This window comes from Cricetulus griseus, chromosome 2 (assembly GCF_003668045.3).
Source record: "Cricetulus griseus strain 17A/GY chromosome 2, alternate assembly CriGri-PICRH-1.0, whole genome shotgun sequence".
NCBI lineage: Eukaryota > Metazoa > Chordata > Mammalia > Rodentia > Cricetidae > Cricetulus > Cricetulus griseus.
In genome coordinates, this window is record NC_048595.1 from 454,908,490 (window position 1) to 454,929,500 (window position 21,011).

The following is a 21,011-nucleotide window of genomic DNA, read 5'->3' on the forward strand; positions in this document are numbered from 1 at the left end:
CACTTATCATTTGTATATATAACGTGATAAATATTTGAATATGCAATATTCCTATATCTGAGTATCCAAGGTGGTAACGAAGTCAGCACACCACCGGGGCAATACAGAGACCTGGAAGACAGGGGAGGCAACCAACACATTTACTGTTTATTTTAGTTGACAGGACAGAAAAATCAGCCAATAAGGCAGAGGAACCAGAAGAATAAACAAGTACTTAAGCCCATGATGGGAGAATTTAGTGAGAACAAGATGGTTATGATGTCAAATCAGACCAAACAGAACAAAAATAATTCAACCAACCTGACAGCTCAGTGATGATCCATGTTATGTCATATTGGCTCAAGAGTGAGCATGAGATGAAGTTGAAAAATTGTCACACACAAATTACTTTGCACAACCATGGTATTGAAGGTGACAGACAGTGTAAGGTTGATGAGCTGGGAAAGTCAAGGGAGGCTTTTTTTCTCTAAGACAGAAGTAACCCATATACATTCAGAGTGGGCAACATAGGCCAATCAAGAAAGGAGGCTGGAAAAAAAACACTAGTGAAAAGTACTTAGTAGAGGAAAGTTCCAGAGAAGACGAAATAATGGGATCAAGTCCATGCAGAGGCATTCTTCTTCAAAGAACTCAAAACCTGGTCTCCTTTGAAACAAAAGGATGAGCAGGTGAGGAAAAGCAACACATGATACCTGATAAGGAAGCTACTTTGTGATACGTGGAGACTCAGCATGTACAGTAAGTACATCAGACTTCACAGAGTCAGCAGAAAAAAGAAGTAAGACAGCTTACATAACTGTATTTTGATTATATACTGAAGTAATACATTGGATATACTGACTTAACATTTGTAAAATTCATCTACAAGGGTATTTTTTTTAATTTTAAAATATTAACTACTAGAAAACTTGAAATTATGTATGCAGCTTGCATATACAAAATTCCCAACCCCCTCCGCCCCAGTACTAAAGACTGAAAGCAAGGTTTCTGCATGTGAGACAAGGACACTACCACTGAGCTACACTACACCCCCCAGGGGTGCCGCAGGTGTGGATCGAGTGGCAATTGACTTACTGTAGGAATACAAATCTTGCTTAAGGGGTTTCCATCCAGGAGATATGATCCATTAAATGTTACATATTCATCATAATACTGAGGAGCTTGAGGAATAACGCTACATAGTAACTTGCGTTTTTCTTCAATTTTTTTCCTGATGTGCAAATATTCAAAATATGGATTTGCTCTCTCAGAACTGTATGGTTGTATCTCATCTAGTTTTAGAGAATCTACAATGGCTGCAAGAGATTGCTGAGTCTTCTCCTTTGCCTGCAGTAAAGAGGGGCTCACTTGCACAGGCTGAGGAACCCGGGACACTTTCCTCTTCCGTGGATGGTGAATCTGAGGGTCGTCGTCTTCAGTGAGCCTTATTCTTCCCCTCGGGGAGGAGTCGCTGTCTTTTTCTGGCAAGAGTGTACAACCAGCAAGAATCTGCTTGCTCTGACTGACCACTGGGCTCACTTTGTTTCTAGTCAGTCTTTGGGGGTGCTGGTTTTCAGTTTTATCATCTTCAGCACTTTCTTCTAAGTCTCCTTTGGTGAGCTGGTCGTATTTGTGCAACTCCGGCTGAGCTGAGGGCTGCGAATGGCTCTCCACACTTGACAAAGGGCTCTGCTGGGATTCCTCATCTTCAATGGGAAGCAAGTACTTTTCACTGCCAGGGCTGTGCTTTGCAGGGTCCTGGTCACTGAGGCTTCCTTTGGGCATCCCTGCATCCATTCCGTACAAATCAGAGTCACATTTACTCAACTGAGTCAAGACCAAACCCTGCAGTCTCTTTTCTTTTTCATGTGAGGTAACTTGAGTATCATCTATGCTCTTCTCGACTTGGTGGCTACTGGAAGACTTGTAAGTGAGTTTGCTAAAGGTATACTGTGTACTCATCTGAGAAGCACCATCGCTTCCACTGAAGTCCTTTCCTGACGGCAATACAAGTAAAGTGCTTGCCTTCTCAAAGCTTGCGAGTGTTTCTTGAACAGTGCTTTCAGAGTAAACTGGTACAAAAGAATTAGTCTTCTGAATATCTGCTAGGACAAATGCATTTTCCATCTCCTTTGTAAAGTTATTATCGCTATCTAAAACAGAGCTAATCACATGCCCTGCATTTCTCTCTTGTAAAACACCTGGCTCTTGGCTGGCACCACATGACAAAGACACAGCTTTCGAAGCTGACTCAGCATCTGAATGCGCCTGGTTGGAAAAGGAGCAGGGTTGCAGTGAGGACAGAAGAGACGCTGCATCCTGAGCACACGACTTTCCTGGCATTTCAGTCTGCGGTGAGGATAAGCAGTCAGTATTCTGTTCTCTTAACGTTTTGTTTTCTGAATGACAGAAGCTCTGAGCAGAGGAATCCTGATCAGATGTGCTAGGGTCTGGGCAGATCAAGTCATTGGTGCTTAAAGACTCCAGTTTTTCAGCAGGCATCTCCCAGGATTTGTTCTGGATCACTCCAACCTGATTAGAAGGTTCCAAGTTCATCGGACTGTCCATTAAAGTGCCCACAAGACTGACACTCTTGATTACGTTTGTATCAGATGAAATGTACCTGCTGTTTACAGACCTAGTTGGAGAGCCGGCCAAGTTGGGGTGGAACTCAGACACATGTGGAAGCCCTCTTTCTGGCACTGCTGAAGACACTTCAGGTTTGGGAGAAGGACAGGTCTCTCGTGGCACAGCTAAGCTGCCTTGGGCGCTTTCTTCCGGTATCTGGAAATGTTTTGTGGGTTCACAAATGACTGAGGGCATGCTGCATCTTCTGATTTCTACAGCAGGCCGTGCCTCACTAGGAATTACTTTGACATCTTCCACGGAAGATGACCTGAGATGGCACACCGGAACTCTGTTTGTACATGGTGCTTTAAGTCGTTCCGGCAGGTCAGCAAGGCTCTCCAGCTCCCTTTCATAAAGGGCTGGAGATTTGGCATTTGGCAGAAAAGGTGACTGGGAAAATGACAATTGAGATTCTGAGCCCTCCAACATAAAGTCAGAGTCATATTCAACAGGAGGCCGGGGGGTCGTCACTGTGTGGCAAGAATCTTCTGAACTAGCAACAGAAATCATGGACACAGATCTGGAGCTCAGGCCCAGCCTCTCACTTTCCGAGCGAGGAGAGCGGTTTGAGCTGTTCTCTGGAATAAAGGGTGACTTCCCTAAATTCAGCACATTCTTGCTGTCAACACATTGTGACCGGTTACTGCCAGCATCTTTAGATTGCTTCTCCTTGTTATAAGCATCAGTCAGTTCTGAACTTCTTGATCTGGCAAATTCTTTACTTTTTGATTCAGTGGGTGTATGCTTTGTTTTATCTTTATCTTTTACTTTAAGCTCTAAACAAGTACGATTTCTTAATCGTTCCTTTTCTTTTTGCTTAATTTTTTCCTTATGTTTCTTGTGCCACTGTTCTATTTCTAGGTCTTTAAGGCTGAGCATCCGTTCAAAGCTTGTCTGCATTAAGTCATCATTCACTAACCGCTTTTCCTTAGGGCGAGTGTCTTTTGAGGCTGGTGATGATTTAGGTTTAGGCTTATCTGTCTCAGACTTTAGCTTGATTAGAGTATTTAGTTGGATTTTATCTTTACGTTTGTCTCGTTCTTTGTATCTGTCTATATCTTTTTTATCTTTCTCTTTGCCATCTGGAGTTTTCAAAGGTTCATCCCTTGCCTTTTCTTTAAGGGACACAGTTTTCTCATGCTGGATTTTACTACTACTGTCTCCTATACTTGACCTTTTTTCTTCTTGTAAATGTCTGGAGTTGGTTATGTTTATACTTTCTTTATCTCTGAATTTTTCCTTCTTCTCTCCTTCCCTGTCTTTATTTCTGGCCTTTTCTGACTTAGTATACTCACTATTATCACACTTTTTTTTCTCCAAGTGCTTTTCTTTGCTTTCTGCTAAACATCTCTCTTTTTCAGGCCTTTCTTTGTCATGCTTTCTATCCACTTTTTCTCTGTTTCTCTCTCTGTCATCAGTTTTTTTAACCGTGTTTTTTGTCTTCTCCCCCTCTTTCTGACACCTCTCTGTCTGCTGTGACCACAGCTTGTCCTTCTCTTTGATTCTGTCAACATTCTCACTAAAGTCCCATTTCTCCTTTTCTGACTTATGTTCATGTCGCATCTTCTTTTCTTTTTCTGAAAATTTTCTTTCAGTTTTCTCCACCTCTTTTTCCTTAGTTTGAAATCTTCTGTCAGACTTTTCCCTTTCTCTCGTATGCTTTTCTTGTTTCTCAATGTCCATCTCCTTTTCAGCTGAGTGTGGCCCGACAGACTCCTGGTTTAGAGCGATGCCCACAGAACCACACTCCACGTCTTTCTCTGTGGACATGCTGTCTCTGTCTTCTTTCAGCTTCTCCTCCCTAAGAGATTTTTCACTTTCCTTTTTAGTCTTTTCCCGCTCTTCTTTAAAGCTCCTCTCTTTTGAGACATGTTTTTCTTTAGTTGATTTGTCATCTTTCATGTTTTTTTCCAGTTTTGACTTTTTTTCTGTTAGGGACTCATGTTCCATATTTAAAAAGAGATCTTCAGTTTCATCGCTTTTAAAAAAATTCTCTTTCCAAAACTCTCTGTCAAACTCAATGCCCCTCTGCAGCTCTTCAGGGTTACCCTTGTTTCTGTATTTTTCTTTCTCACTGTCAGCTTCCTTTCTGTGCTTCTCCTTCTCCCTCTCTTTATGCTTCAGCTTGTGTTTTTTCAGTGTCTTACCCTCTTTATCCATCTTCTTCAGCGTGCACTCTGAGTTTTCAAAGGTTGGATTGTGATCCTCATCTTTCATTTTGGCATTAGATTTTTCACCAAATTCTAGGTGGAAATCTTTCTGATGTTTGCTTTTTTCCTTATGCTTATAGGATTTTAAATTTGTGTTTTCTGGTAAGAATTCAGGTTCTGTAGTATCGTACCGAGCAAGATCGGGCTGTAGCGACATTTCAGAGCTCCCTGGAGAGATACATGCTTTCGTATGTTCTTGCTTTAGTGGTGTGGACTGTTTTTCACTTAATCCACAAGCATGTTTGGGAGATTTACCAGTGGAAATATGGAATAAGTGTAGCGAAGTATCATCTTTTGGGCTAAAAGATTTCCTAAAATTGCCCTCCTCTCTGGTTTTCTCTGAACAATCCAGTGCAGTATTAACTGTCAAGTTTGTTATTCTGGTGTTTTCTTTCCCCTCTTTCTCTTGTTTCAGCTCTTGGTTCTCTTTGTTTTTATTCTGGTTTTTTAATTTCCTCTTCACTTTGCCTTTCTGTTTATATTCATATTCTCTTCTGGCTTGCGTGTCAGCACTGGATGTTTCAGGGACAGAACATGTAGTAGAAGCCCTTTTGCTGCCCTGGAGAAGGTCTTCATCAGAACTGTCGGTGCTGGAATACAGAACCCTCGACGGCTTCTGCTTCTTAGCTTTAAATGATTTACAATAGAAGGCTTTCTCCTGTTTTGCAAACAAACCACTCTTTTCTGCTTCCAATTCACTCTCTTTTCGTTGCTCTTTTCTAAGAATATGCCTGTCGTCGATCATCCGACCTATCTCTTCTTCGTCATCGTCTTTGAACTCGTACTCATCCAAAGCAGATGGGAGCGGGGCTTTACTTGGGAGAACTTTACTTTCACAGATGAAAGGGTCTTTCTCTGGTTCTGAGTCAATATTTTCATCAACACTAGAAGGATTTACAGAATGAGCCTCTTCTGAATCTAGAATAAGAAAAGAAAAATATAGCTTATACCACATATACATCAGACAATTCCGGCAAAATCAGCTTACACATGTAAGCAAGGCCAAGAAATATCTAAGAGTTAGTTCTACTACAGTTTTGTAGAGCAACTTTCCAGAGAGCCTCCTGTATAATGAGATCATCGACTCTTTTTAAAAGCACATGTTAAACACAGATTGTTTGTTAAAATGTATGATGTAAACATACACACACACACATAAGAGGGAGAGCATATAGCAGAGGCACCTGGATTCAGGGAAAACATCCACTGTAAAAAAAAAATTACAAAAATTCTATATATATGAACATTTTTGTGCTGGCAAGAGAATGGCTTAGGTAAGGTTTTTTGACTCTTCCCCCTAAAAAAGATTAAGAACCACTAAATTAAAAAGAGTTTGTTTTACTTATTTCAAAATATATACTGAACTTTATGCTTATCTTAAAGACCAAGAATTTAGATAATGGAAAGGTGTTAACTATACTAGAAACATGGCTATTTAGGAGAATATGAGAAAAAATTAAACAATACTCCAATTGCACAATCAAGATTGTAATACATATGTAACTCACAAAGCACTATTCTGTTCTTTAGTTTTTTTTTTTTTTTAATCTACAGTTTAAAACTAGAACACTGGGAGAAATAGTTCCATTTCCTATGTATTATTCAATACACAAATATTTTATTAAATTATAGCTATGTACCAGGCATGGTGGTACATTCCTTTAATACCAGCACTTGAAAGGCAGAAACAGGTGGATCTCTCTGAGTTCCAGGCCAGCCTGGTCTACAAAGTGAGTCTGAGACCGTGTCTCAAATTCCAAACCAGATTACAGTCATGCTGTTGAATAAATACAATCAAAGTCTTGGTAGAATGTACTTCACTGAATCTTTTTTTTTTTTTTAAATCAAAAGTAAGTTTTTAGCCAGGAATGGTTTTTAGCTCATGCCTATAATCCCGTACTTGTAAGAAAGATCAGTACTAGCAAGACTCCCTATAAAAACAAAGCAAGACCCCTCCCCAAACAAAACTAAACAAACTTAACCCATGTTCCCCAGGCTGATACTGTGTGTGAACACACATGTCCAAGCACAAGCTCGCAGAGGCCAGCAGAGGGCATGAGGTGCTTCCTACACCACTCTCCACTTCAGTTGTTGCAGCAAGGTCTCTCCCCAAATGAGAGAAGCACCGGGTTTGTTAGACTGGCAGACTAATGATCTCTGAGGACCCATGGACCTCTTTAGTAGAGGTAGAGGCAGGTGGATCTCCATCTTCATGAGTTCCAGGCCAGCTAAGGTTACATAGTGAGACCTTGTCTCCAAAACAAGACAAAACAAAGTTTTGTTATTACAGCCAAGTAATTACAAGTTATTACAGCCAAGCTGTTGTAGAAATACAATCAAAGCCTTGATTGAATCCATTTCACTCTTGTTGGTTTATTTATTTATTTGGTTTTCCAAGACGGGGGTTTCTTTATGTAACAGGCCTGGCTGTCCAAGAACTCACTCTGTAAACCAGGCTGGCCTCCAACTCAAGAGATCCACCTGCCTCTGCCTCCCGAGTGCCGGGATCAAAGGTGTGAATCACTAATGCCAGGCTCTACTGTTTTTAAAGGGGCAACAGGCATGGTGCCTTGTCTGGGTTTTGTGTGGTGCTTGTGATTTAGCTCAGCTCCTCTTGCTTTTACAGCAAGCTCACCTCCCTAGCCCCCAGGTTGACATCTCTTTCCTAAGTGGATGCTTTACACTTAGTGCCTTTAACTAAAAGGGTTATTTTTGTTTTGTTTTGTTTTTCCAGACAGGGTTTCTCTGTATTGTTTTGGAGGCTGTCCTGGAACTCACTCTGTAGACCACGCTGGCCTCAAACTCACAGAGATCCGCCTGCCTCTGCCTCCTGAGTGCTGGGATTAAAGGCGTGTGCCCTCAATGTCCAACAAAAGACCTGCCAGACATGGTGGCACACACCTTTGATCCCACTGTGCAGGGTCAGAGGGCAGAGGCAGGCAGATCTCTAAGGCCAGTCTGGTCTAGTTCCAGAACGTGTTTCAAAATAAAAATAACCTGGGCAGTGGTGGCTTACACCTTTAATCCCAGCACTCAGGAGGCAGAGGCAGGCGGATCTCTGTGAATTCGAGGCCAGCCTGGTCTACAGAGAGAGTGCCAGGACAGGCTCCAAAGCTACACAGAGAAACCCTGTCTCGAAAAAACCAAAAAAAAAAAAAAAAAAAAAAAAGATAAAGGTCATAATCATTGTTTTTGGAGAAAATACGGTAATATCTGAAGACAATATAAATAATACAAAGTTGCACTGAGTAATAGTTTCTTCATATACGTGGTATTTTAAAAATCTTGTAAATATACTTTAAAATCCTACTTGCAGTTACAACATTGCTGAACAAGCATCAAAACATATAATGTTAATACCATCAAAACAATCATCATTGGTACTTGATTGAATCAGAGAATACACGATTTTTTTTATTATCATCTTTTTATCTTTTTCTTTTTTTTACAAGATTTTATTTATTTATTGTGTATACAACATTCTGTTTCCATGTATATCTGCACACCAGAAGAGGGCACCAGATCTCATAATGGATGGTTGTGAGCCACCATGTGGTTGTTGGGAATTGAACTCCAGACCTCTGGAAGAGCAGTCGGTGCTCTTAACCTCTGAGCCATCTCTCCAGCACCCCCCCATTTCTTTTTTTCTAATTTATTTTTATTTTATGTGCATTGGTGCTTTGCCTGCATGCATGTCTTTGTGAGTGTGTCAGATCTTGCTTGGGATTACAGACAGTTGTGAGCTGTCATGTAGGTGCTCCTAAGACTGAGCCATCTCTCCAGCCCCTTTGTTTGTATTGTCAACCCAAAGACTTTTCTGCCCTGGCAGTTTTCAAAAACTTCATTTCTTTATTGCTTCTAGTTAGTCTCACTGGATTATTGTTTCATTGGAAACACAACTTTTTGCCCCATAAAACTGCAGTGCATTTCCTACACACAGGCAGAGTGTGGGGAAGTGCACTGAAAAGCACTAGGCTCTTGCCTCAGGAGCAAACCCAGGGCACACAGCATGGTTGCTGTCGAGGAGACACCACTCCCACAGGCACATTCAAGATGCTGGCTTAGGACGGCATAGACTTAATGAGTATTTTTTGGAGAAGACTTGCAAAACGAAGTCATGAAGAGTAAGGATTTCAGGCAGGGATCAACAACGTTTACATAGAGTAAGCAGGTGAACCATAGCACCTACAGTATGTCTCCCTTTTTCATTTGAAGATGGTACAAGTTTTCTTTTGACATTTCATGGTAATGTATCAAACCGGTCACAGATAAGGCCAACATTCTACCACTGAGCTTATACGCTGCTCAGCCCTTCATTGCCATATGTGCGGATGCCATGGATGTGTGTTCATATATGTGGTGTGGTTATCTGTGTGGGTGTGTTCAGAGGCCAGGGACAGACACTGTGATGTCTTCTTCAGTCTTTTCTCTACTTCCCGCCCCCCTTCCTTTTGGAGACAGTGGCACACTCACTAACCCTGGAGCTCACCCTTCAGGCTAGCCTGGCTGCCTTGCAAGCTCTCCAGACCCCGTGGTGTCCACTCCTCAGCTCAGCACTGTAATCACAGCTGGAAGTGCCCTGCACAGCTTTACAGGGGCCTGGGCGCAGCAAGCACTTTACCCTTCATGGTTACTGCAATAAGCCTATTGCACCTAACATGCCAATGTTTACTATAAGCCCTTTACTGAGAGGGCATGCAGTGCGTCCTGCTACTGACAGTACAGACAAATCGTATCCACCTCTCTCTGGAATAACACGGTGTCAGTATATGAGTGGAGAAAGAGACAGGGACACACACCAAAATGGTGTCTGTAAGAAACTGTGGCTGGGTGAACATGGCTTTTTCTCTACTCAGGTCCCTAGCACAACAGAGTCGTGCTCAGTTCATTAACAGACGCAAAGTGGTAGTGCGGCTGGTCTTTCATGAGCACTCATGGGCTTCTTTCTCATGTATGTTACCTCTTTCTTTCTAATGTCAGATATGTCATAATTTCTTTTGGTCCTATGCCTACCACAATAATATTAAATGTTTCATATATGATTAAACGATCTTTTTCATGCTTTGACATCACGCTTATACTTGTCACCAGCTTGGAATATATGCACTAGTGGGCTTACACACATCCGAATGTCAACTTAAGAGCTATAAGGTTTGTCATTTATGCTCCTGAGTCACAAACTGAAGAAATATTTTCCAATGAAAACATGTCTTTATTTCCTCATATTTTAATATGAGAAGACTCATATTTAATATGAGAAGACTTTTGAAAAAAAAGCCTATAAATTCCAATGTAAGCAATTTAGCCTGGTAATTAACTAGTGTCCATATGACAATGAATATCCCCAAGAATCCATCTGGTTCTGGGTTCTGAGTAACACACTTATCAGGAATATTGCACTCATATTTCTCCGTGTTATCTGTGGTCCTCAGCCAAGACCACTTCCCTCACAGGGAGGGAGGGAGGGAGGGTGTGTGTGTGTGTGTGTGTGTGTGTGTGTGTGTGTGTGTGAGTGTGTGTAGACCACTTCCCTCACAGTATTACCGTGTGTGTATACGTGTGTGTGTGTGTGTGGAGACCACTTCCCTCACAGTATTACCGTGTGTGTGTGTGTGTGTGTGTGTGTGTGTGTGTGTGTGTGTAGACCACTTCCCTCACAGTATTACCGTGTGTGTGTGTGTGTGTGTGTGTGTGTGTGTGTGTGTGTGTGTGTGTTTTGTGTGTGTGTGTGTGTAGACTTGGCTGACAAAATCCTTCCTTACGAGGACTTTACTCAGGAACACAGACCAACTGGTCAGACACAGACCAATGAAGTAACCACTTGAAAAAGTGTTTTGTTTTTTTTTATTGTTGTTTGTTTTAGGCAAATATTTGCTGTGTTAAGTAAACCATCTAAAATCTCCAAATCCTCAAATTCCTGTTGTCAAAATGGCCTCGGTTAGGGGCCCATGATGAGCACTCCCCAACTTCACAGGCTCTTATTGAGGCTACTAGTTGCTCTCTATTGAGGTAGACAGCACTTAATAAGTCATCAAGCATGTAGAGGTGAGCTGGTCCTCAACTACTAGTATCCATGGTGCAGGAAGGCACTCTGCACACTGCCAGAGGTGAAAAGTCACAGTCAATTATCACCTAGCCACAAACCATGAGACCTACAGGACCCACCATGGTGCAATGGTGGCACAATGTTGTAAAGGTAACCAACTCATACCCGACACTGATAAAGTAGCCAGAGACTAGATCTAAGGGAAAACCTACTACTACAATTCTGCTAATCCCCATGGATCAGTGCCTAACTCAGCCTTTGTCAGGGAAGCTTCACCAGTGTGGAGGTTCAGAGACCCCCACGTGAACAATGTGCAGAGTGAGCAACTCTGGAGCACTTAGGACTAAATGGGATGTCTTCATCAAACCTGGTCCCTTGAGGCTCAAGGATCTACGTTCAAGAAGCAGCAGAAAGATGTTGAGAGTCAGAAGAAGTGGATGACATCAAAGAACGGTCTTCCAGAGACAGCGGGGCTGGTGCACATATGAACTCACAGGGACTGTGACAGCATGCACAGGGTCCACACAGGGTCAAGACAGACAGGGCGCCACCCCTAACTAAGAAGCTGTTTGTAACTGATGCCCTCCGGCAAAAGGAAAACCCGTTTTCTCCAACAGAGCGCGAATGGGTATGTCAACCACATTCCAGGGTAACATGCCCAGGGATAGTTGGCAGACAAAAAATGGACTCCATGGATGTTTTTACTGTTCTTGTGGCCTTTTTGTTTTGTTTTGGAAATTTTACCATATTGGTTGGGGAGAACATGAAGTTGGGTTGGTAGGGAAATGGGAAAGACATAGGAGGAGTTATAAGAGGGAAAAACACATTATCAAAATTATATGAAAAAATTTGAGGTTTTTTGGTTTGTCTTTTGAGACAGGGTTTCTTGATGAAGCCTTGGCTGCCCTAGAAGTCACTCTGTAGACCAGGCTGGTCTCGAACTCACAGAGATCCACCTGCCTCTGCCTCCCAAGTGCTGGGATTAAAGGCATGTGCCACCACTGCCCAGGTGTGTGTGTGTGTGTGTGTGTGTGTGTGTGTGTGTTTTGTATGTGAAAAAATTTTACATAAAAAACATTTAAATGTCACTGGTTACCATTATAGTAAGTTGTTTTGCCATTTTGTTCAAAACTTTTCAATGTTTAGAGTCCCCTTAATCATCAAATTTGAACTTGTATTTAAAATAGGATTTATGAAATTATTTCTGACAAAAAAATTCTTGCAAAGTTTTTTCACTCAGCTTATTTTCAACATCTTAAGGAAAACAAGGAACATTCTAATGTCAAATATTTCATTAAAAATGTTATTATGCCTTTCTTGTCCATGACAAATAATCTGCATTTTATTTTTGCTAATACTCTTAAATGCACTTGAGAGTTCTTGCACATCTCAAGGCTATCTGAGTGCAAACTGAGAACAGAGTGGTTAAGTTCTCTACGAGCCTTGGGCCTGTCTACTGAGCTGACCATAAACTGCATCTTTTCTTTTTCTTTGGTTTTTCATGACAGGGTTTGTGTAGCTGTCTGTCCTGGAACTTACTCTGTAGACCAGGCTGGCCTTAAACTCAAGAGATCTGCCTGTCTCTGCCTCCTAGGATTAAAGCATGTGCCACCAAACCCAACTGCATGTTTTCTTGAACTCTATAAAAATGATCAAGCAACCAGAACAGATGTAACAAATTAAGAGATGAAGGTATCTCCTACCTCAAAAATCTAATATAAAATAAGTTAAATGTTTTAATGTGATACTTTTGGATCAGTATTTAACAAAATGATTACACTTTAAAAGTCTAATAAAAAAGTCAATAAACATTGGATTTTGAACAGATTGACTTATGTTTTATACATTAAAAACACTTATTCAGTCAATATCATACATTGTAGGAAAAATGACGACTCTGTACTTCAAAGAACCTGCAGTCAATCTCTCATCTTTCTCCTGAAATTTAACTGATCAACTTCCTGGGTTACTTTCCACTGTCTTAAAAATCAGGACTAACAGGGTTCACTTCACTGCTTTTCCTCTCCAGCTGCTGGTTTGGAGCCAGCATTCTCCATCTCTGGTGTTACTGAACCCTGTATGCAGTGTCTACCTCCTTCCTTACCTCAGGCTTCTGCTGGAGTCTGACAACTGAAACCCATGACAGAGGGAGAGAACCGATTCCCACACTTTGTCCTCTGACCTTTCGCAAATCTGCTGTGTCACATTCATACACACAATATTAATTGTTATAAAAATCCCTATGAGCCATTTGTAACCCTCAAATCTTCAAGTTTCCATTTCAACATTCAAGTTTTGGTCAGCAGGCTATGCTTAAATCCATCCTTTCTCTATTCCCACGGGCAATACCTCAGCCCAGGGGCTTGCATAGACCAAGCCACATTATGGTCAGAATTATAGACTATAATGCACATCTTCTCATCTTAGATATGGCAAAAAAAAATCTTTTCAAAGTCTTGAACCATCATCTCACTCCCACAATTGACTACTGACCTTTTTATTTGCTAAGCAGACTTCTGACCTTTGGAACAACTCTTACTAAACCAATGAAGGGCAAGCAAGCAGAACCATTGAAAATCAGCTCACAACTACACACTAAACAAGAGTGCTTTTTCTGACTTTAGTGTATTCTATCAACTCTCACTTTTCATTCCTTCTTGCTGTATCTATTGGCCATGCTTGTAGCATTAATAATAAAAGCCCAGAGACAGACATCGGGGTTCAAGCTGAAGATCAGAAAAGCAAAGCAGCCAGCCACTACAGAGTTTCACCTCTATCAAGGCTGGGACCACCCTGTCCTCAGTGTGACTGAAAACTGAATACCCTGGACTCCTGTCTCCACCCGCCTTATATTCCTCTCTAGTGTTGGGATTAAAGGCAGGAGCCACCACCGCTCAGCTTCTATGGCTAACTAGCATGGCTGCTGGGAATTAAAGGTGTGTGCTACCTACCCCTGCCTGGCCTGGAGAGGTGACTAGTGTGGCTAGCTTTTATTTGTTAGATCATAAACAAAATAATCACCACACATACTAGCATGCTTTTTTGTTTTCCTACAATGTCTATGAATACTTCTGCAGATTCTAATCACTTACTCATTATTTTCCACAAATTTATCACTAGAAGATATTTTAGATTCATAATTAAGTGCAGGGTCAAGATTTATATATAGGAAGACTATATATATATATATATATATATATATATATATATTTATGTGTGTGTGTGTGTGTGTGTGTACATGTATAACATACATACATGTACGAATACACAAAGATACACATACATTAGTCTGCTGGGAGGAAGAAGAGGTCACCTGTCATCACAATATATGTCTTCAGTGTTCACTTTGTAAATTTACTGGAGGGGTCTGGAAAGTGATGTTAAGCCCCAGTTACCCCTGTATACAAAGTGTATTTTAATACCAGTTATCTAGGATGGGAACTGTCCATTTTCAAGGAAAAGCCAGGGGTGGATGGAGTGGTATCCATTCTACAACATCTCTAACATGCTCTGTAAGTTCTAATGTATCCTCAAGCATGTGTGCAAGCCCACACAGTATGTAACTTCCCACAAACATGAAAAGCATGTATCAGGGCAGGAGAGATGGCTCAGCAGTTACCAGAGGACCCAGGTAAATCCCCAGCACCCACATGGCAGCGCACAACCTGTAACTCCAGTGCCGGGGGATCCGTCACATGCTTCCAGTTTCCATGAGTTCCTGCGTGAACTTGGTGCACATACAATCAGGTATGCACACACACACATAAATAAAAATACGTTTAAAAGCTAAAAAAACAAGTAAAATGTTTAAGAATGTCTTATATGTTTATAAGACAGTTACAATAGCTATTTATAATAGACTATTAATTCTCTGCTTAGCATGTAGATGATTAATACTGAATAAATGTACAAATTGTAAATTTTAGAACTGCATCAAGACATAGAAAAGTTAAACGGGAGGAGCTGGGTAGAGCTCAGAGGGTAAAGTCACTTGCCACAAGGCGGCCAGCAAGTTTGAGCCACGGTGAGAGGAGAAAATCAATCATCATGGGTTGTCCTGACTTCCACAGGCCCATCATGATCCATGTGTGCACACTCTCAACACATAAATGTTAAGATAAATTGTGGAGGTCCTTATTTGAAAATCATGGGCAAAGGGCTGGAGAGATGGCTCAGTGGTTAAATGCAGTGGCTGGTCTTCCAGAGGACCCAGGTTCAATTCCAAGCACCCACGTGATGGCTCACAACTGCCTGTAGTTCCAGTTCCAGATGGTATGGCACCCCCTTCTGGCCTCTACTGGTATCAAACATGCATATGGGCACAGACATGCATGCAGACAAAACATCCTAACACATAAAATAATAAATTTTAAAAAGGAGTTTTTGGGCAAAATAAGCATGTAAATGATTTTCTTTTATGTTCAAACTTTATTGGGGGAAGGGAAAGGAGAGAGAAAGGAGAGCGAGAGGAAGGGAGGGAGGGAGAAAAAGAGAGTCAGAGAGAGAGAGAGAGAGAGGAGACAGAAAGCTGCTTCCTCAGAGAAATGGCAGAAGAGACATGTAAATGTGTGTGTGTGTTTTTTTTTTTTCTTTCCTGAGACAGGGTTTCTCTGTGTAGCTTTGGAGCCTGCCCTGGAATTAGCTCTTGTAGACCAGGCTGGTCTCGAACTCACAGAGAGCCGCCTGCCTCTGCCTCCCGAGTGCTGGGATTAAAGGTGTGCGCCATCACCGCCCGGCCATGTAAATGGTTTTAATGCTACACATAGAGAATTAAGGTATAAACTAAGTGCTAGAGATTTATTTTCAAAGTTCAACACTCACCTCATGCATGAGTAAAATTTTAGAAATTGGAAAAAAACACATGCATTAAAGTTAATGTTATTTCCTGCACAATTCCAACTAAAACCCTCTTGAAAAATCTCTTTCAACAAATTTTCTTCAACGCTGAAATCACTGGATATCGGGAAGTAGAGAAATTTTAAATTTGAGATAATAAACTTAAATTTTTAAAATGTAACTGAAATCATGAAGATGCAGTAAAACAGACTGGGAAAATTCAAAGACCCAGGTAACATGCAAATCTATATTATGGGCTATGGCATGCATGAGAATGTACTTTAAAAAGTATATGCTGGGCGGTGGGTGGTGATGTCACATGCCTTTAATCCCAGCACTCTAGAACGAGTTCCAGGACAAGCTCTAAAGTGACAGAGAAACCCTGTTTCAAAAATCCATAAATAAAAAATTGTGTAGTCTTCCACTAAGGACGGTTTTGTCTGGATATCTATATGCCAGAGATCAACAATGAAGTGTCTCTTATACTCCACACCTTATTTTCTTTTTAATTAAAAAAATGGTGGGGAGGAGAGGTGTCTGAAGAATGATTCCCAGCACCCACCTGGCAGTTCATAATTTTCTGCAACTCCAATGCCAGGGCACTGATGTCTTCACGTAGCCTCCAAGGGCACCAGGCATGTTCACTGTTTATAGAGATACCCATACACATAAAATAATCTTAAAATATGTATTTGTCTGTGTTATGGTGTTTTGCCTGCATGCACAGAAGAGAGCATTAGATCCACTGGAACTGGAGTTACAGATGGTTGTGGGCAGCCACTCGGGTGCTGGCATCAAACTGAGTCCTCTAGAAAAAGAACCAGGGCTCTTAACTGTTAGGCCTTCCCGCCAGGCAGCCCTCACTTGTTGAGATAAACTGGAGATGATTCAGCTGGACTGCTCTGACATCACACACCCAGGATCTTCCTGTCTCTCACTCCAGCACTGAGATTATAGGATGCACACATACATGCGTCTCCCTGCAGTGGGTGCTGGAGACTAAACTCAGGTCCTCATGTCTGCAGAGGAAGCACTCACCTAAACACTTACTGTAGGCTCAGCAGCAGCAGAACCTAGTGTAGGGAAAGGTAACACCAGTTCACTCAATTTTCAGTTGCTTTTTTTTTAATTTTTAAATTTTTTTCCTTTTTTTAAAATTTGAATTAGAAACAAGATTGTTTTACATGTCAATCCCAGTTCCCTCTCTCTCCCCTCCTCCCCAACCACCCCCCCCAACTAAAACCCTACCTATCACATATCCTTTCTGCTCCCCAGGGAGGGTGAGGCCTTCCATAGGGTGTCATCAGAGTCTATCATATCCTTTGGGATAGGGCCTAGGTCCACCCCCATGTGTCTTGGCTCAGGGAGTATCCCTCAATGTGGATTGGGCTCTCAAAGTCTACACCTATGCTAGGGATAAGTACTGAATTACTACAGGAGGCCCCATAGATTTCTGAGGTTTCCTCACAGAAACCCATGTTCCTGGGGTCTGGATCAGTCCCATGCTGGTATCCCAGCCATCAGTCTGGGGACCAAGAACTCCCCGATGTTCAGGTCAGCTGTTTCTGTGGGTTTCACCAGCCTGGTCTGGACCCCTTTGCTCATCACTCGTCTTTCTCTGCAACTGGATTCCAGTTCAGTTCAGTGATTAGTTGTGGGTGTCGGCTTCTACTTCCACCAGCTGCTGGATGAGGGCTATCGAGTGGTATATAAGTCAGTCATCAATCTCATTATCAGGGGAGGGCATTTAAGGTAGCCTCTCCTCTGTTGCTTAGATGTTAGCTGGTACTATGTTTCTTTTTTTTTTCTCAGCAGAATATGTCATATTTGAACGTGATCACTTTGTAATACATGTGATTAAATCAGTAAGTGCTGTAAAATATCTCAGTCACATGCTGACATCTGCATCATTCAACAATAAATTTTTCAAAAATGATACCCATAGCTATAAGAACACAGCTAAAATGCAAGGAACCTAAATATCACATAAAATTGATAAATAACTCACTTATGACTGTAGGAAAGCCAAACCTCGATTAGCTTAAGTGACTACAAACTACTAAGTGGGAAGGTGAATTTTAATTTTGATCTTGCAATAGTAACTACAATTAAAAAGACTGTACTGCTGCATATAAAGATGGGTGTCTCACGTGAACATCTGCTGTAATAACATCGAGGTTTATATTGCTTTGACTTTGAGCTAGGTATTTGCCATGAAACCAAGGCTGACCTTAAGTCTGGGATTCCTCTGCCTCAGCCCCTCAAGTACTAGGATTACAGGGTACATCATCAGCTTTTTTTAACTTGTGAAACTGGTGTTTATCAAATGCCAATTCTGTGAGTTGGTGTCTTGGACGAGTGATGATTCATGCGCTGACTGACTCACTCACTTTCCCTAACACCTCCCTGAGGTGAGGAGCTGGTGACCCGCAGATGTGGAACCCATGCTCACATCTGGACAGTCTGAGTGTGGTAAATGTGAGTGCGTGGTGATCTAACTTTGTGATGGTGCTTCTCTCCCTCACCCCACCCCAACTCACCCCACACCTCCCACTCCTGCTTTCCATGGCCCTTTTTCAGCATAAATATTTAACTGAAATTAATTACATTTGGTATGGCATTTATAAGCCTTCTAGAAACAACCTTGTATATAAAAAAGGTCTAAGCTTGGGGCTGGAGAAGACAGCTTACAGGTCTAAGAACACTGACTGAGGGGCTGGAGAGATGGCTCAGAGGTTAAGAGCACCGACTGCTCTTCCAGAGGTCCTGAGTTCAATTCCCAGCAACCACATGGTGGCTCACAACCATCCATTATATGATCTGCTGCCCTCTTCTGGTGTGCAGATATATATGGAAGCAGAATGTTGTATACATAATAAATAAAATCTTAAAAAAAAAAAAAAGAAGAACACTGACTGATCCTTGCAGAAGACCCAGATAGGTCCCCAACACAACACTGGGTGGTTTACAAGACCTTAAAACTCCAGTCCCAGGGCATCCGATGGCCCTTACTGCCTCTGTGTTATGTGGTGCGCATACATGCACTCAGGCGCACAGACGAATCTTTTAAAAAGTCCTAAGCTATACTTCAGTGACTGAGGGGTTTCATTCACTTTACAATACTTGCTGTTAATAATGCTACTGCCCAAGAGGACAACATCTAAACTTAAATAATTTCCCTAACTTATTTAAAAGGATCAGATTTGGTTTTATTTCTATTTAATGAAGCAGAGTGAATTTCTAAACCTCAGGTGTGCCCATCTACTAGCCCTTCTAAATGACTGACTGACTTCTTCTGTTGTTCTGGAGCCCACAGAGTTTTCTGCACATGCCTCCTGAGACATCCCCATGGCTTTGTCTCTAAGAAGTCTTGTCATGCACAGTATGACAAAGTACACAACTTAGTTTAAGTACAGGAATGAGCACACCTTGTTTTTGTTGTTGGTTTTTTGAAACAGGGTTTCTCTGTAGCTTTGGAGCCTGTCCTGGAATTCCCTTTGTAGACCAGGCTGGCTTCAAACTCACAGAGATCCACCTGCCTCTGCCTCTGCCTCCTGAGTGCTGTGATTAAAGGGTGTGCCACCACCACCCGGTGACACCTTGGTTTTTGAGGTAGACTCATTATGAAACCCAGACTGTCCTTGAACCTGACTCTCTGCTGCTCAGCCTCCCAAGAGCTAGGACTGGAGCTGCCAATCATCACAGCAGACACACCACGTTTGCATGTGGTGTGCATATGAGCACAGAGGCCTGCAGGTGCCAGAGGAGCTGGATCTGAATCACAACAGGCAGTTGTGAGCTGCCTGGTGTGGGTGCTGGGAAATGAATTAAGGTTCTTGGGAAGAGCAGTGCACACTCTCTAGCCATCTCTCTAGCCCTAACATACAAGATCTTGATAACATTTTTCACAAAAACTCCAATAATTTGCTGTAAGGTATGCAAATCATTGCTATTGTTGTAGAAATTTTCAGGAAACTTTTAATCTTAGTCTTGGTTATGTAATAGGTTTTCTTGTTCTATCCTTAAAATTGTGATATGCTTGACTAGTTCTCTCTGCGTGTTTTAACTAACTTTTTTTCCATAAAAAATAATCCCAAGATGGTTGTAGTGGTTTATACATTCAATTTTGACACTCAGGAGACTAGGGAAGAGAATTATTAACAAGTTCAAAGCTAGCCTGGGCAAGTGTTGTCTCAAAACAAAAAAAAATCAGGAAGAACATAGAGAAGGAAAAAAAAAAGGAGGGGGAGGGGGAGAGAGGAAAAGAGGGAGGGCCACCCTGTGCTAAAAAAAAAAGCTCTTTGAAACAAAAACTTTCTTCCCAACATTTGTTCTTGTTTTGCAGTATCAAAACTTCAGGTCCTTGATATACTGTCCAATGCCTTTCCCTTGTACTTCCAATGCCCTTGCTGTGTGTCGTACAGGCCTCCCGTCCTGTAGGTTTCAATGGGGCCATTGGCAATGTCTGACTGCAGTAATCTTATCTGGAGGGGCACTGTTCTCTGACTACTGTTCTCTGATTTCCAAGGATACTGAGAGCTTACTTTTTTCTTTCCTATTTCATTTAAAATCTGCAGGATCAATTGTTCTATTTTGTTCATCTTGGGCCTTCTTACATTTCACCCAGCTGATTTTCCTCAAGTCTTTGGATTTCTTTTCATCCTGATAAAAGGAAAATGCCACTTGCTGAATGAACAGCCTCCCCTAAGTGAGAGAGCTGTTAGCAGTGCCTGGGATCATCTCTAACTCGTGTCTTCCAGCTGAGGCTACTACCTGGCATTGTGGCTGAATTGGAGAGATTCTCTGGCACCTCCTAGGGAACAATGTTTCACAACTGAAGCAAACCTGTTTTGTGTCTATTTTGAGTGGTTCCTTTGTTCTGCACTAACCAAAATTACTATCTTTAAGAAAAACATAGGCTACATTTTAGAAAGCAAATCTTGGTGTCTTTCACATCCAATGAGAACTGTAGCTTAGAAACAGTCGGTCAGTCTTACCCCACTCCCCACATAGCAATGTTGTGAATTCCAGGCTAGTCTCCAATTTTCCCTTCTGCATCCATCTCTTGAAGCTGTGATTACAGGTATGCACCACACCTGCTTTATATAGTGCTAAGAATCCAACCCAGGCTTCATGCATTTTAGACAAGCCCAGAAACATCCCAGCTACATCCCAGGCCTTCATGGAGACTTTTAAACTGTATTTCTAAATTTCAATTCTCCAAAGCAAATATTGTTTATTACTATGTAGGAGAAAAGAAGTCACGTGTATTTGGAAATATGCCTATCAGATGGTAATTTACATTCTCACTT

The 21,011-nt window shown here is 41.6% G+C and overlaps 1 protein-coding gene across 4 annotated transcripts in view; it reads right to left on the bottom strand.

The window, feature by feature from the left end:
• The window catches only part of Ankrd12 (ankyrin repeat domain 12), an 89,859-nt gene that overhangs the window by 14,932 nt on the left and 53,916 nt on the right, over nt 1–21,011 (bottom strand). For all 4 annotated transcript variants that reach the window (XM_027397772.2, XM_027397771.2, XM_035441172.1 and 1 more), the window contains one exon: nt 1,075–5,735. In XM_027397772.2, coding sequence (XP_027253573.1) covers nt 1,075–5,735 — 4,661 coding nt within the window. The remainder of the gene's footprint in view (nt 1–1,074; nt 5,736–21,011) is intronic.